General features: G+C 44.9%; 1 protein-coding gene across 1 annotated transcript in view; it reads left to right on the top strand.

Annotated features, from left to right (window-relative positions):
* Positions 1–15055, top strand: part of LOC111978351 (EMAP like 4) — a 103083-nt gene that overhangs the window by 70984 nt on the left and 17044 nt on the right. Inside the window, 13 exon segments of the mRNA XM_070448422.1 lie at positions 387–456; positions 1400–1510; positions 2315–2410; positions 2522–2656; positions 3599–3734; positions 5138–5289; positions 5425–5550; positions 6204–6335; positions 6579–6646; positions 6795–6883; positions 7021–7118; positions 10747–10834; positions 11065–11163. Coding sequence (XP_070304523.1) covers positions 387–456; positions 1400–1510; positions 2315–2410; positions 2522–2656; positions 3599–3734; positions 5138–5289; positions 5425–5550; positions 6204–6335; positions 6579–6646; positions 6795–6883; positions 7021–7118; positions 10747–10834; positions 11065–11163 — 1400 coding nt within the window.

Raw genomic sequence — 15055 nt, 5'->3', positions numbered from 1 at the left:
AGATATAAATGTCTTCTGCCCGGGTGGTAGAGAAGTGGAAGAGACAAATTAGTCCTTGTGATGGCAGAAGCCTGACTCAAAACTGTCTTTGTTTGAAACGAAAAGCCTCACTTCCTCCCATCAGGCTGTAGGCCAGACAGGCAAACGGGTCAGCTCAGTCTAGCAGCTCCCTCTCAACTTAATTTTAGACCTGACATACTCCTCTCATTACYACGGATTGTTTCTGACTGTAGGGGTTTTCAACAGGGAGGTAGTTTCCGACATTTAAAAAAAAGAAAACATGATTGGTTTGACAATCTATTCATGTTTTGTCTCTCATTCTATCTGTCTATGATTTTCTCTTGCTCTCTCACGCTCTCTGTCTCGCTCTCTGCTTAACTCACTAGCCTTGCCGTTCACCCCGATAAGATCCGCATTGCCACGGGACAGATTGCGGGAGTGGACAAGGACGGCCGGGTGAGTCACACTCCCACCACCTCACCCATTACTAACCCCCTGACTTCCTGCTCGCTAAATCCTTTAATGATATGTTCGTATGTGTGATATATCGTTGTTCATGTACATTTCATGTTTGTTCATCCGGATTTAGGAGCACAGATGCTGTTTTCTTGCCTATCATTCATTCGCACACACACACACACACACACACACACACACACACACACACACACACACACACACACACACAATGGGCAAGTCACAGGGCTCAAATGTCACCTATGTAACGCCATGGGTTTTTCCAAGTGAGTTTAGTAGTCTTATTCCATTCCGCTGAATACGGAGAGACATCTGTGGTTATGTTTAACAGCATAATCCTTGTTTGCACTAGGTCTCTTTTTGTGTACGGTGATAGTATTTCTGCTCGCGTTGCACAATCAGGCTCACTCACGTCCCTGACAGGCAGACCCAGACACAGGTGCTCCATATTTACTCAACCACACCAACAATCAGTGCGCTCATGCAACTAATTATATTTAAGCTCTCTGGGTCTAAACATGCCAAACTGGCTCAAACCTTCCTGGAACGACTCTTTAGAAGAGTATCTTACCTGTCAGCCCGCCTGATCCTGCACCACTCACTCACTGACTACTTGTTAAAGGCTTTCTCAAGTCTTTAAAATGCCTTCCTTTCCTCACCTCCTTCCCCCATTCCTTCATGACCACTGATCTTAGAGGATATGATAGATGAAAAGCAATTGGGTGGAAATCTGTCCAGRCCTTTTATCTACAAAAATGATGTTTGTGTTCTCATCTCCTCCTCATCTACCAGTGATTGTGAAGGGAAGGAAACAAGGAAAGGATGCTGTGAAAAAGTATACTGCAAATGCAGCCGTAGTGTCTGAGTTTGGCTACAGTGATGGCTTGTTAAATCATGTGTATCTCCTCTTCTCCCTCTTTAGCCGCTGCAGCCCCACGTGAGGGTGTGGGACTCGGTGAGCCTGTCCACCCTGCAGGTCATCGGCCTGGGCACCTTTGAGAGAGGGGTGGGCTCCCTGGCCTTCTCTAAGGCGGTGGGTACCCGTAGCACCTCTAATGGTATAATCCAGGAAGTGTTAGTCATTATGAGAATTGTGGGAACTGGTGTAGTACATTAAATGAAACCCCATTCTGMCTGGGAAGGGTCCATATCACACGTATCTGATAGATCACACTCACATCACAGCCAGTGGATCTAGATTAGAGGTTCTACTCAGTTCTGGGGTTCTAGATGCTGTGTGTTTCTGGACTGAGCCCTTTGCTAGTGGGTCAGACTGGTGTTATTGCGGTCTTGAATACATCATAGGTTCTCTAATCAGTAGTAGTTTAAGGTTCACATTCCGGAACACAGCTTTTAATGTCTGGCTCCCTTCAGACGCAAACCGACAAAAACACACCGTGACCCATTTTCCATACGAACAAACACAATTCCGCTCCCCACACAAGCACGCATTCTAAGTGATTCATTATCCCCTTATGTGATCAAAGGTCTAACTAAGCAGTGGATTTTCCCTATCAAAGAATGGTAAAGCTTGAAAGAAGGTTATCTTATGCTGTTGTTGATATCATTATGCCAAATCTACTCAATGGCTAACCACTTAGAAGAGTATTGTCCTGCCTGCTTTAGTCCTGCCTGCTTTATGGCCATTTTGCAACARGTGGATTCCTCTTTAGATTTCCGTGCCCTCTCACCTACATACAGTATGTATCTGTGAATATGTAGGCCTAAACTGGAATTATATTATTATGTTATGCCATGTTAACTGAATTGCAGAAAATAGGATCTGTGTTTCATCACAAGCTTTGCTGACATGACATGCCCTGTCTTTCTCCTACAGGACTCCGGTACACACCTGGCGGTGATTGACGATTGTAACGACCACATGTTGACTGTCTGGGACTGGCAGAAGAAATCCAAAATAGCTGAAATCAAGGTCAGGGAAACCTGGGGTGTTTTTATGCTGTGCAATTCTGCCTAAAATACGTAAAGCATTTGATTTGGTTCTGAATATTTATAATTTTTGGACTGTTTTCACCTCCTCCAGTCTACAAATGAGGTGGTGCTTGCGGTGGAGTTCCACCCTACTGATGCCAACACCATAGTAACCTGCGGCAAGTCACACATCTTCTTTTGGACCTGGGCTGGCACCTCGCTGGCACGCAAGCAGGGCATCTTCGGGGTGAGGACATTTTTCACTTGTTCAGTTCGTAAAAACGACTTCAATTACTTAAAGAGCCGCTTGAGCCAAGCTGATCTGTGGCTCTGTAAAAATGCCTGGGCGAGAATAAAAAATAATAGCAAGCAAACACATGTGCCTAGCTCACAACATAACGACAAAGACGACGTCAGCAATGGAATATTGACGGACAGACAAAGTAGGCTACTACAACGCCACATAGACAGAATCAACGATATGTCCTCAGCAACGTCGACAGAAAATATAACTAACTAGATTGATAGCTAGAACAACAATGACTAGCTAATTACGGATTCTGATTCACACAATATGTTTGTAGAGAGAAGGGGAGTTGGGCCATGAGACGAGTGAAAACGGATGCGGGAGGGAGGGATGGGGAGCCGGGCTTGTTATAATCCAATCCTGGCAGCAGGTTCAACCTACGCCCTGCCCGTTTCTTTACAGACAGCCGAACTGGCCAATCATCTAGTTATTTAGAGCGCACAGCCCTTCACACTGTGACAGAGATGCATGCTGGGAGAAAAGGGTGGAACGGCAGCCCACAATTCAGGGCCCGAATGAGCACACGCAGAACCGCKCCGAATTGCGGCCTGCAGTTGTACACAATTGTGCCGGGAGCTGACCATGAATTTGTTCWGAACACGGATAGTTACAACAACAAAAAAATCGTATCATAATCGTATTCGGGAAAATTCCCCATTCGCTATGATACTTGTTTTGTCCGAGTACTCGCCACACCCCTACGTGTCACCAAAAGTGAAAAACTTAAATAACAATGTGACGCTAGAATGTAATGTATCCCTTTCATAGTATACCTTTACCCATACATGAATACAGTCTCTTTCTCTAGTCTGCCCTAAACACACAGACAACAATTATTACACAGACATTTCATTCTCCCGTCTCTCCCTGTCCCGTTTTCAGAAATACGAGAAGCCCAAGTTTGTTCAGTGTCTGGCCTTCCTCAACAACGGGGACATCCTGACTGGAGACTCTGGAGGCGTCATGTTGATTTGGAGCCGGAGCACAGTGGAGCCGGCCCCAGGGAAAGGCCCCAAAGGTACACTATCACATAATACCTCATATACCTTACACTGTACTTTAAACCTCGCAGGCAGCCGTATAGTGCTACAGTACTGATGGCACGGTTTGATTCCATCAGTACTGATTGCAGGGTTTGATTCCCTCGCAYGCCATGTAAAGCCTACTGAATATTTGTTTTAAACTTTAGTCACTTTGGTAAAACTGTCTGACCATTTATCACACATGCCCACATGAGTAACACAAGTAGTTAACCTTCCGAGTGAGTCTCAGCCACAGAGGAGAGCAACTGGAAGAGGTGGTTTGAGACTGACGAAAAGAAAACAGCCTTTTGAAGGAGAGACATGGAAGGGAAAAGAGAAGGGGGGGGGGGAGAGTGTTGGCAGGCCAGAGTGCCCGGGGGACGGAGGGTGTTGGGGGTTTGAGCAGTAATAGTTTTGGTTGTGGCGTACAGAGGAACTGGATGAGCAGGGCTAGGGCCAGGCGCCMTGGATTAAAAACTGTTCATCTTTTTTTGTTTACCTGCGCGTCCCAGTGGTTAGACGGTGGGAATGCATGTGTCTCACAGGAGGTTGGTGGCACCTTAATTGGGGAGGACGGGCTCGTGGTAACGGCTGGAGCGGAATAAGTGGAACGGTATCAAATAGATCAAAACGCATGGTTTCCAGGTGTTTGATCCCTTTCCATTTGCTCTGTTCCGGCCATTATTATGAGCCGTTCTCCCCTCAACAGCCTCCTGTGATGCGTGTACAGTATGTGTGTGTGTGTGCGCACATGCTTGAGGTTGCGTTTGGGAACGCTTGACTGCGCGTGTGGGTCCACATCTGTCTGACGCTGCAGGGATGAAGGTCATGCCAATGTGGGGGAGCAGAAGCGATACAGAAACCGACAGAAACACTATCTGATGCACATGAATTCTTCACACACCCTCCCTCTGCCACTCAATATTACCCCCGTTGAGAATTCCCCTGCCTCAGGTTCAGTGTAACTAGCCTTGAGGAATGGGCCTGCCTCGCTGTGTATCTGTCTGTGTTATCAGCAGAGAATGTATTGTAACAGGAGGAGTGATCATCAGAATGTGGCGAATGCAGACACATCAAACCTAGACCGTGTGCGCGCACAGACGTGCATGCTCGCACTCATTCGAACATGCCTTCCACAGCTATCTTCTTAACAGTGCACGCGCACACGCACACCCTCTCATTCACTTCCCCCCTCAAATGGTCCCCTGAGAAAACAACAAGAGCTGGCCTGCAGCGTGGTGTATAAACCACATTAACGAATGTCAAGTATTTGTGGTATCCTATTCCCAGAAATCTCTGCTGTGAGCTGTTTTACAAGCCTCTCTCATTCCTCTCCCTCCTCTTTCCTTCTGGGCAATTTTACTTCTCCCTCTCTGTCCGTCCCGTCCCCCCCCCGTAGGTGCGTACCAGATCAGTCGTCAGATCAAGGCCCATGATGGCAGTGTTTTCACTCTGTGTCAGATGAGGAATGGGACCCTGCTGACCGGAGGGGGCAAGGACCACAAGATCATCCTGTGGGACCACGGCCTCAACCCAGAGAGGGACATAGAGGTGCCGTCTCAGCCATACCGAATACAACCCAGACACATTCCACACCAATGCGCCGTGGTTTATGCGCAAACATATGTCACATGTTCAATCTGATGGATATGAACGTACATCTCAGTGTATCTGTTTCCGCTGCAGGTCCCGGATCAATATGGAACCATTCGTGCTGTGGCTGAGGGCAAGGGCGAGCAGCTTTTGGTGGGCACTTCGCGTAACTTCGTCCTGAGGGGGACGTTTAATGACGGCTTCCAGGTGGAAGTCCAGGTGAGAGAAGTTTATATTTCTCTCTTTCTATTTCTCTCTCTCTCTCTCTCTCTCTCTCTCACTGCTGACTGCCAGCACTACATAATCCAGGTGTGTAAAACGTCCAGGGTGTGAGAACTAAAGCCAATAGAGGACTGCAGGGCCCTGCTACGGCAGCTCTGTTGTAGGGATGCCAGTGTCGGCCCCCTCACTAGCTGCTTTCCCAATCGTTTCTTCTCTGTGAGGAAGAGCAGAGCGATGGAGCAGAGCGATGCTATTTTCCAGAGAGCTGCGTGGTAAAACTCGGCATACATTTTCCAGTGATTTGAACTCTGTATAAACAGGCTGGCAGAGATATTTATCCCCTCTTTTGAGGGCACCCAACTGAGCCCACCCCCTTCTCCCCTCGTCTGCCACCTCTTTGAGGCACGCTACTCCCGTGTGAAGGAGGTCATTAGAGTGTTAGTGGTGGTGTGTTTCCATTGGCTTAGTTGGTTGGAACATGATACTGTGGATTTTGATTCTCACATACAGTAACACGGGCGACATACAGAATAGACAGAGTATGTGTCAACTACTCTGCAAGTCGTGTTAACTGCTCAAGTGTGGAGCCACGTTGGACAAAGTGCCTACACATCCTCATTATTTTCCAACCTCTGACCTATCGCCCCTAGGGTCACACAGACGAGCTGTGGGGGCTGGCCTCTCACCCCTTCAAGGACCTGTTCCTCACCTGTGCCCAGGACAGGCAAGTGTGCCTGTGGAATTCTGTGGACCACTGCTTGGAATGGACCAGGCTGCTGGATGTAAGAACTAATACCTCCCTTTCGGAACTATTCTATACTGCAGATTAAGAATACACGCTCATTCACTGCCCTTTTAATTTGAATTTTTATTCACAGACGTAATTGAAYTGTTGCTGCAAGTTTTCTTTATTGAGATCAAGGCATGCAAACACATCCCAAGTTAGGATTCAGGCCTTACACAAAATGACTTATGTATGTTTGAATTGCATCTCTCCCTTCCCTCTTGCTGTTTCTTTCTCTCAGGAGCATGGCCACTGTGCAGACTTCCACCCTAGTGGTGCTGTTGTGGCCATCGGTACTCACTCAGGAAAGTAAGTTCAGCTTAACCCTATCTCGAACTCTGAAGCCCATCATGGGCTATTAATCCCATCTCTTATCGCTTACGCCTGCATGGGAATAGTCCATTCTTCTAAATTCTCTGTGATGTTCTCTCTCTCCCCCCCCCCTCCCGTGTCCCAGGTGGTACGCTCTGGATGCGGAGACCAGAGACCTGGTGGCCATTCATACAGACGGCAATGAGCAGCTGTCAGTCATGCGCTTCTCCGTAGGTGGGTGGAGCTGGTCTTGCACCCTATCCTAACCGTAGACTTGGATTTTGATGGGAGAATTGTTAAACCAATAAACGGTTAGGGAGGAGAATGAAACATGGTGGATAATTGACCCACAATCCTGTTCCATCTTTCAGATGGCACCCTGCTGGCAGTGGGATCACATGACAACTTCATTTACCTCTACACCGTGTCGGACAAAGGGCGCAAGTACACAAGATACGGGAAGTGCATTGTGAGTACATGACCATTAGTTTGAAGTGATTAGTGTGTGTGTGTGTGTGGGGGGCCCTAGGGAGTGACGTCTCCCTGCAGCTGGAGAGATGGAAAGGATCAGTGCTTTCACTGTATGGTAATCACAGAAGAAGCAACGGGAGACCGAGCGTGAGAGAGAAAAAAAAGTCAGTTCAGATGGGGACTGTTGGGTAACTGCCAAAATAATGGAAACACTTYAGTAAATGAGGGATACAAAGTATATTGAACGCAGGTGCTTCCACACAAGTGTGGTTCCTGAGTTAATTAAGCAATTAACATCCCATCATGCTTAGAGTCATATATAAAAATGCTGGGCATGCCATTATTTTAGCTACCATGGCAATGCCCCCATCCACATCCAGAGTGTTCACTGAGTGGTATGATGAGCATGACAATGATGTAAACCATATGCCATGGCCGTCTCAGTCACCAGATCTCAACCCAATTATGGGAGATTCTGTAGTGGCGCCTGAGACAGTGTTTTCCACCACCATCWACAAAACACACAATTATAGAATTTCTCATGGAGAATGGTGTCTCATCCCTCCAATAGAGTTCCAGACACTTGTAGAATCTATGCCAAGGTACATTGAAGCTGTTCTGGCTCGTATTGGCCCAACATCCTACTAAGACTCTTTATGTTGGTGTTTCCTTTATTTTGGCAGTTACCTGTATATACGTATAGTMATGGGTTTAAATCCAGCAGGGTAGAGGTGAAGGTATACAGATCATGACCAGCAGGTGTCAGGGAAAATGTATGGAGTAAAAAGTACAGTATTGTCTTTAGGAATGTAGTGAAGTAAAAGTTGTCAAAAAAAGAAATAGCAAAGTACTGATACCAAAAAAAAACGACTTAAGTAGTACGTGAAAGTATTTTTACTTAAGTACTTTACACCACTGCTCAATTGTGATAATTTCCACACTGCCACGTAGGGCTGCACGATATGGGCAAATAATCTCAGACTTATTTTTAACCAAATGTTGCAATTGAGATTTGACTTGCGAATTAGAGCAAAACTGTTGGAATCATGGAAATATAATGACTCTTCTAATTCTATAGTTAGAATATAATAGTGGGAACTTTGAATACAGTGTTTGAGATGACAACGAATTAAAATGCCAGGGAGGAGTTATTGTGACAGGGTAGGAACCAAAGTGGTGATAAGTGTTTCCTAGGGGACCCTATAAGCTTTGACTACATTGTGTTTTTTCTCTAGCTACTTCATGTAGCTAACATATTCTTGCTTTGCAACATTTATTACTCAGTAAATGTATTTGCTAGCTAGATTTAGCATTAGTGGCTAGCAATTAGTGTCACAAGATTTAGGGCAACTTTCTAAGAAAAGACAAACTAGCTGTTTGCAGATGTAGAAACACAAACTAATATAAAACGCTAGTGGATTTATATTAAGAAGCAACATGCAACATTGTTGCATGTGCTGCATTGACCATGCAGACTGAACGCAAGTGTCTCATGGTTGTGACAGGGGGCGTGCTAGGTCTGTGTGGAAGGTGGCACAGAGAGCGGAGAGAGATGACTCAAGTAGCGAAGTAAACTATTCTAAAAAAATTMACATTACACATGACGTATCACATTTAACAAACCAAACATTCAAATACCGGTATAGAAGGTAAAGTAAAAACCCAAACCGGTCAATACCGGTATATCATAAAATACTGTATACTGCCCAGCCCTAGTCTACGCTACAGTGGTCAGAACCGCACAGGGCCAGTGTGAATCACTCCACTGTTGTTTTAAACCTTCTCTGGCCTCCGCTTGGCTGCTGCTCAGTCTGCTGTCTCTATTTCTCTTTTATATCCCGTGTTCTCTCTCCTCTCACTCTCTCTCACTCTCTCTCACTCCGTATGTACGTCGCTCTGTCTCGCACGCATTGGTCCTGCCTTTTTCTTTCTCCCTTGTTTTTCCTCTTCTCCCTTTCTTTCGTGTCCCTCTCATTCATGTCGTCTCTTTTCACACACCGCGCCCGTTTTCTCTCGCTCTTCCCTCCATCCCTGTGGGCTACTGGTCGTCTGTGTGATGGATTGCCAATGGTCAGGACCATGCGGCTCGGGTTGTGGTCACGGTCATTGCTTCTGCTGCTTGACCACTATGGTCTTGGTCCAAGGTTAAGCCTCCAGGCAACCTACCGTACATAGCCTTGCAGCCAAAGCAGTGCGTGTGGTATAGTGCTTTGTGCGGGTTTATTTTATACCAGATCACAGACTAAGTGCATAGCTGTCACGTTCAAAGGCACTTAAATATTTTGTCTTGCCCATTCACCCTCTGAATGGCACACATACACAATCCATGTCTCAATTGTCTGATGGCTTGAAAATCTTCCTTTAACCTGTCTCCTCCCCTTCATCTACACTGATTTGAAGTGGATTTAACAAGTGACATCAATAAGGGATCATKGCTTTCACCTCYATTCACCTGGTCCTAATGTTTTGTACTTTCTGTGTATAACTGTTTATGGGGATTTTTAGTGACACATAAATATGTATGTCCTGTTCTTCAAATAAATAACTACAGGGTTCTGCGTATAAATAGGGAAATGCATKAACCGAGAAATACGTCAACTTTGTGTGTGTGCCGTTCAGTATGGAATTCAGATGTGTATATGTTTGTGTGAGAAAGTGAGGTCAGCAGCTGTGGAGTGTCTAGCTTGGCTGGATGTCAGTGACATTCCTGTGTGTAAAAGTGTGCGCGTTTGCATGCATGTGTATGATTGCATYTGTGTATGGGTCTTTGTGTTGGAGGGAAGCCTGCAGACTTGAAGGAAATCAAACCAAGTGCCAAGATAGGCTAACAGAGATTCCCTCCCTGACCCTGAGTGAGGGGGAGGACAGACAGACATGTACACACACACACACACACACACACACACACACACACACACACACACACACACACACAAAGTGTCTCCTCCTATGGGCTGAGGTGGAAGACTGGAGTTCGCTCCCTAGATAGTGAACTTTTATAAAGGCCAAAATCTCACATAAAATGATGTGCAAAACTAAGTTAGCTGTACTATACATGCTGTATATGTCCCTAGCTCCATTAAAATACCATTAACTAGGGCCTCCCGAGTGGCGCAGCGGTCTAAGGCACTACATTGCTGTGCTTGAGGCGTCACTACAGACCTAGGTTTGATCCCAGGCTGTGTCACAACTGGCCGTGACAGGGTRGGCGCATAATTGGCCCAGCTTCGTCCAGGTTAGGGGAGGGTTTGGCCGGGGGGGCTTTACTTGAATCATTGTGCTCTAGTGACTCCTTGTGGCGGGTCGGGCGCCTGCAGGCTGACTTCGGTCGTCAGTTGAACAGTGTTTCCTCCGACACATTGGTGCGGCTGGCTTCCGGGTTAAGCGGGCAGGTGTTAAGGAGCGTGGTTAGGCGGGTCATGTTTTGGAGGACGCGTGACTCGACCTTCGCCTCTCGAGCCTGTTGGGGAGTTGCAGTGATGAGACAAGTTTGAAATTGGGTCGCAATTGGATGTCACGAAATTGGGGCGATAAAGGGGGTAAAATACAACAACCAGCAAATAGACCATTTAACTGTTTCAGCTCTCTAAATCATTTATCAAACTTTCTCACTCTGTGGTTAACAGGGACATTCCAGCTACATCACACATCTTGACTGGTCCCCCGACAACAAGTTCATCATGTCCAACTCAGGAGACTATGAGATCCTCTACTGTGAGTAGACACACCTTCGAATGATTTGTCATGCTTAAGTGAGACTACAGCTTCGTTGATGGAACCTCATGCTATGTTACTGATCCATGAAGGAATTTTTATCCCCCAAAAAATAATCGGGCTTAACCAACGTACAGTATAGCTCATGAAAGTCATACCTTTTGCATTACACTTTTGTTGTGTAGTATCCCCTTCAACTATGCCTTGACTTGGTTCTATCCTCTTTGCAGGGGACATTCCAAATGGCTGCAAGTACATCCGTAACCGCTCCGAGTGTAAGGACATTGACTGGGCCACCTACACCTGTGTGCTGGGCTACCATGTCTTCGGTCAGTACCTGGGTTATATGGATATGGTGGGATTGGTTCTTCTTTTCGGCGTGATTCATCCTCAAACACGTTGTCACTGTTCTTGGCTGTGCCATGCTAGATTTCTGTGTCTGTGTTTGTGTGTTTTTTTATTTTCGCTGATGTGGGTTTATAAGCTTCTGTGGTTTTGTGTGGCTGCAATTTGTGTTTCTATGAGTCCTACTACTGAACCGAGTGTGGGTTTGGGAGTTTGCACATCAGCGACTTGTCGCACGCACTCTTAGACGTTCTGCCTATTGCCCCCGTTTTATTTTCTCTTCCTTCATTCATCCTCTCTTTCTCTACTCTTTCTTATTCCATTTTGTTTTAGATGTCCTACCCACGTTTGTAGCAGTGAAAGGAAATCGAGAGCTCTAGTTTGAATAACAGGAATTTAATGTCCTTCCAATCCAACTCTGGTTCTGCTACCAGAATTGTCCCTGAGGTGCTTTCACTACTGGTTTTGTTCCACTGCAGCATGGTGTGTTATGTGGTATCTCTCTCGATCTCTCGTTCTTTATTTCTCTCCCTCTTTTTTTTTTTCTCCTCTCTCCCTCTCTTTTTCTCTCTCTCTCTCGTTCTCTCTCTCTCTCTCCTCTCTCTCTCTCTCTCTCTCTCTCCCTCACTCACTGACTCACTCACTCACTAACCCCCCCCTCTCGTTTTTTCTTTCTCTCTATCGGAGGGACTCAGGCCCAGAATAATAGCCCCACATTAGCCCCCCACTCCACATATTTCAGTTCTTTATGAAGCTAGATATATAGTTAACTCTTTACTTTCAGATTTCACAGTTCTCAGCCAGTAGATTGTCTGAGGCTGCAACCAGAGGTGTAATGATTAGGCCCCAAAATTAAAGTAGGCAACACGCCTTGTTGTAATCTGATAGCCAGGGGTTAATTGAATTGGGAGGTGGGGAGCCCTCCTTTTTGCTGACCATTCGAAACCAAAAGCTGTTTTATTACTATTGAAATATAGGTTGGGAATGTCTAATTGTTATTTTCATTAATTCGCCCAGTAGGCTAGTGCAATTTTGGTTTCATGTAGGCTTATTGGTATGAAAATAAACACAACTGAACAACTTGCTCTTTACAAGTCCTGTTTTTGGCTTCAAAGCCAATAACAATTGTAGGCTATAGCAAATGTGCATTTTAATGCAGTGACAGAATAATAATTGAGATAATGCAAATAATGAATGATTACTTAGTTACTTTTTTTTTGCTTCTTGCTCTAGGCCTACTTCATCATTCTCTGCCTGCATCCCTAATCCCTACCCGTAGCCTACCTTCCTCCGCTGTAATATTCTAAGAGGTCAATCTTGCTGGCCAAACATCATTAAATGTTGCTAAGTTATTTGGCTATAGTGTGGATAAAGGGCTGTTTTTTTAAATTTTTTACAGGCACCCAAATGGTGCAACTGCTGCGTAGGCAACACAATAATCAGACAAAGACAAGCTGGCTACTATGTTGCAATATCAATCGTCTACGAGTCGCATCGTTCGTTAATGCAATGTTTCAATATTCTCAGAGCCACCTTGTTGATACAATGTTTCAATACTGGCGAATAATGCAGAAAGGCAAATGCGAAAATGAGCTGGGCACACACATTATGAGGAACATCTCTGAATGCATCGCAACGAGACAAGGGTGGTGGGAAGGGCACGAGACGATGACACTGTCATAATACACTGTATGCGCCATTCAACAAAGGTGGCTTTAAATAGCCTATAGCAGGGGGTCGGCAACCTTTTTCATGTGGAGTGCCAATTTACAATTGATCCAGTGGAGGCCCCTCAGAGGAAGGGGAGGACCATTCTCCTCAATGAATTTCATAAAAATAGTAAAATATTAAAGTTATCCTTTTTAGATCAAACTATACTAGATATATTCACATCACCAAATAACTGATTAAAACACACTGTTTTGTAATGAAGGTCTTCAGTAGCTTTAGCAGTACCATGCTGTAGCCGGAGGACAGCTAGTTTCCGTCCTCGTCTGGGTACATTGACATCTCCGGGCTATTCGCGCATTAATGGAAAATAAAATGCCTAGCATCATTCAACTATACTTTCAAACATAGTAATAAAACAGCTTTCCTGGTGTTTTTATTTTCTCTTCCTTCATTCATCCTCTCTTTCTCTACTCTTTCTTATTCCATTTGTTTTTAGATGTCCTACCCACGTTTGTAGCAGTGAAAGGAAATCGAGAGCTCTAGTTTGAATAACAGGAATTTAATGTCCTTCCAATCCAACTCTGGTTCTGCTACCAGAATTGTCCCTGAGGTGCTTTCACTACTGGTTTTGTTCCACTGCAGCATGGTGTGTTTGTGGTATCTCTCTCGATCTCTCGTTCTTTATTTCTCTCCCTCTTTTTTTTTTTGTCTCCTCTGTCCATCACTTTTCACTGTCTATCTCGTTCTCTCTCTCTCTCCTCTCTCTCTCTCTCTCTCTCTCTCCCTCACTCACTGACTCACTCACTCACTAACCCCCCCCTCTCGTTTTTCTTTCTCTCTATCGGAGGGACTCAGGCCCAGAATAATAGCCCCACATTAGCCCCCACTCCACATATTTCAGTTCTTTATGAAGCTAGATATATAGTTAACTCTTACTTTCAGATTTCACAGTTCTCAGCCAGTAGATTGTCTGAGGCTGCAACCAGAGGTGTAATGATTAGGCCCAAAATTAAAGTAGGCAACACGCCTTGTTGTAATCTGATAGCCAGGGGTTAATTGAATTGGGAGTGGGAGTGGGAGCCCTCCTTTTTGCTGACCATTCGAAACCAAAAGCTGTTTATTTACTATTGAAATATAGGTTGGGAATGTCTAATTGTTATTTTCATTAATTGCCCAGTAGGCTAGTGCAATTTTGGTTTCATGTAGGCTTATTGGTATGAAAATAAACACAACTGAACAACTTGCTCTTTAACAGTCCTGTTTTTGGCTTCAAAGCCAATAACAATTGTAGGCTATAGCAAATGTGCATTTTAATGCAGTGACAGAATAATAATTGAGATAATGCAAATAATGAATGATTACTTAGTTACTTTTTTTTTGCTTCTTGCTCTAGGCCTACTTCATCATTCTCTGCTGCATCCCTAATCCCTACCCGTAGCCTACCTTCCTCCGCTGTAATATTCTAAGAGGTCAATCTTGCTGGCCAAACATCATTAAAATGTTGCTAAGTTATTTGGCTATAGTGTGGATAAAGGGCTGTTTTTTAATTTTTTTACAGGCACCCAAATGGTGCAACTGCTGCGTAGGCAACACAATAATCAGACAAAGACAAGCTGGCTACTTATGTTGCAATATCAATCGTCTACGAGTCGATCGTTCGTTAATGCAATGTTTCAATATTCTCAGAGCCACCTTGTTGATACAATGTTTCAATACTGGCGAATAATGCAGAAAGGCAAATGCGAAAATGAGCTGGGCACACACATTATGAGGAACATCTCTGAATGCATCGCAACGAGACAAGGGTGTGGGAAGGGCACGAGACGATGACACTGTATAATACACTGTATGCGCCATTCAACAAAGGTGGCTTTAAATAGCCTATAGCAGGGGGTCGGCAACCTTTTTCATGTGGAGTGCCATTTACAATTGATCCAGTGGAGGCCCTCAGAGGAAGGGAGGACCATTCTCCTCAATGAATTTCATAAAAATAGTAAAATATTAAAGTTATCCTTTTTAGATCAAACTATACTAGATATATTCACATCACCAAATAACTGATTAAAACACACTGTTTTGTAATGAAGGTCTTCAGTAGCTCTAGCAGTACCATGCTGTAGCCGGAGGACAGCTAGTTTCCGTCCTCGTCTGGGTACATTGACTCAATACAAAATCTAGAGGCTTATGTTTTCTCACCCCCTTTCG

The sequence above is a fragment of the Salvelinus sp. IW2-2015 genome, linkage group LG18, assembly GCF_002910315.2.
Source record: "Salvelinus sp. IW2-2015 linkage group LG18, ASM291031v2, whole genome shotgun sequence".
In the NCBI taxonomy this organism is placed as follows: Eukaryota; Metazoa; Chordata; class Actinopteri; order Salmoniformes; family Salmonidae; genus Salvelinus; species Salvelinus sp. IW2-2015.
Note: the sequence above shows the minus strand (reverse complement) of the source record. Positions and strands in the feature narration are given on the sequence as shown.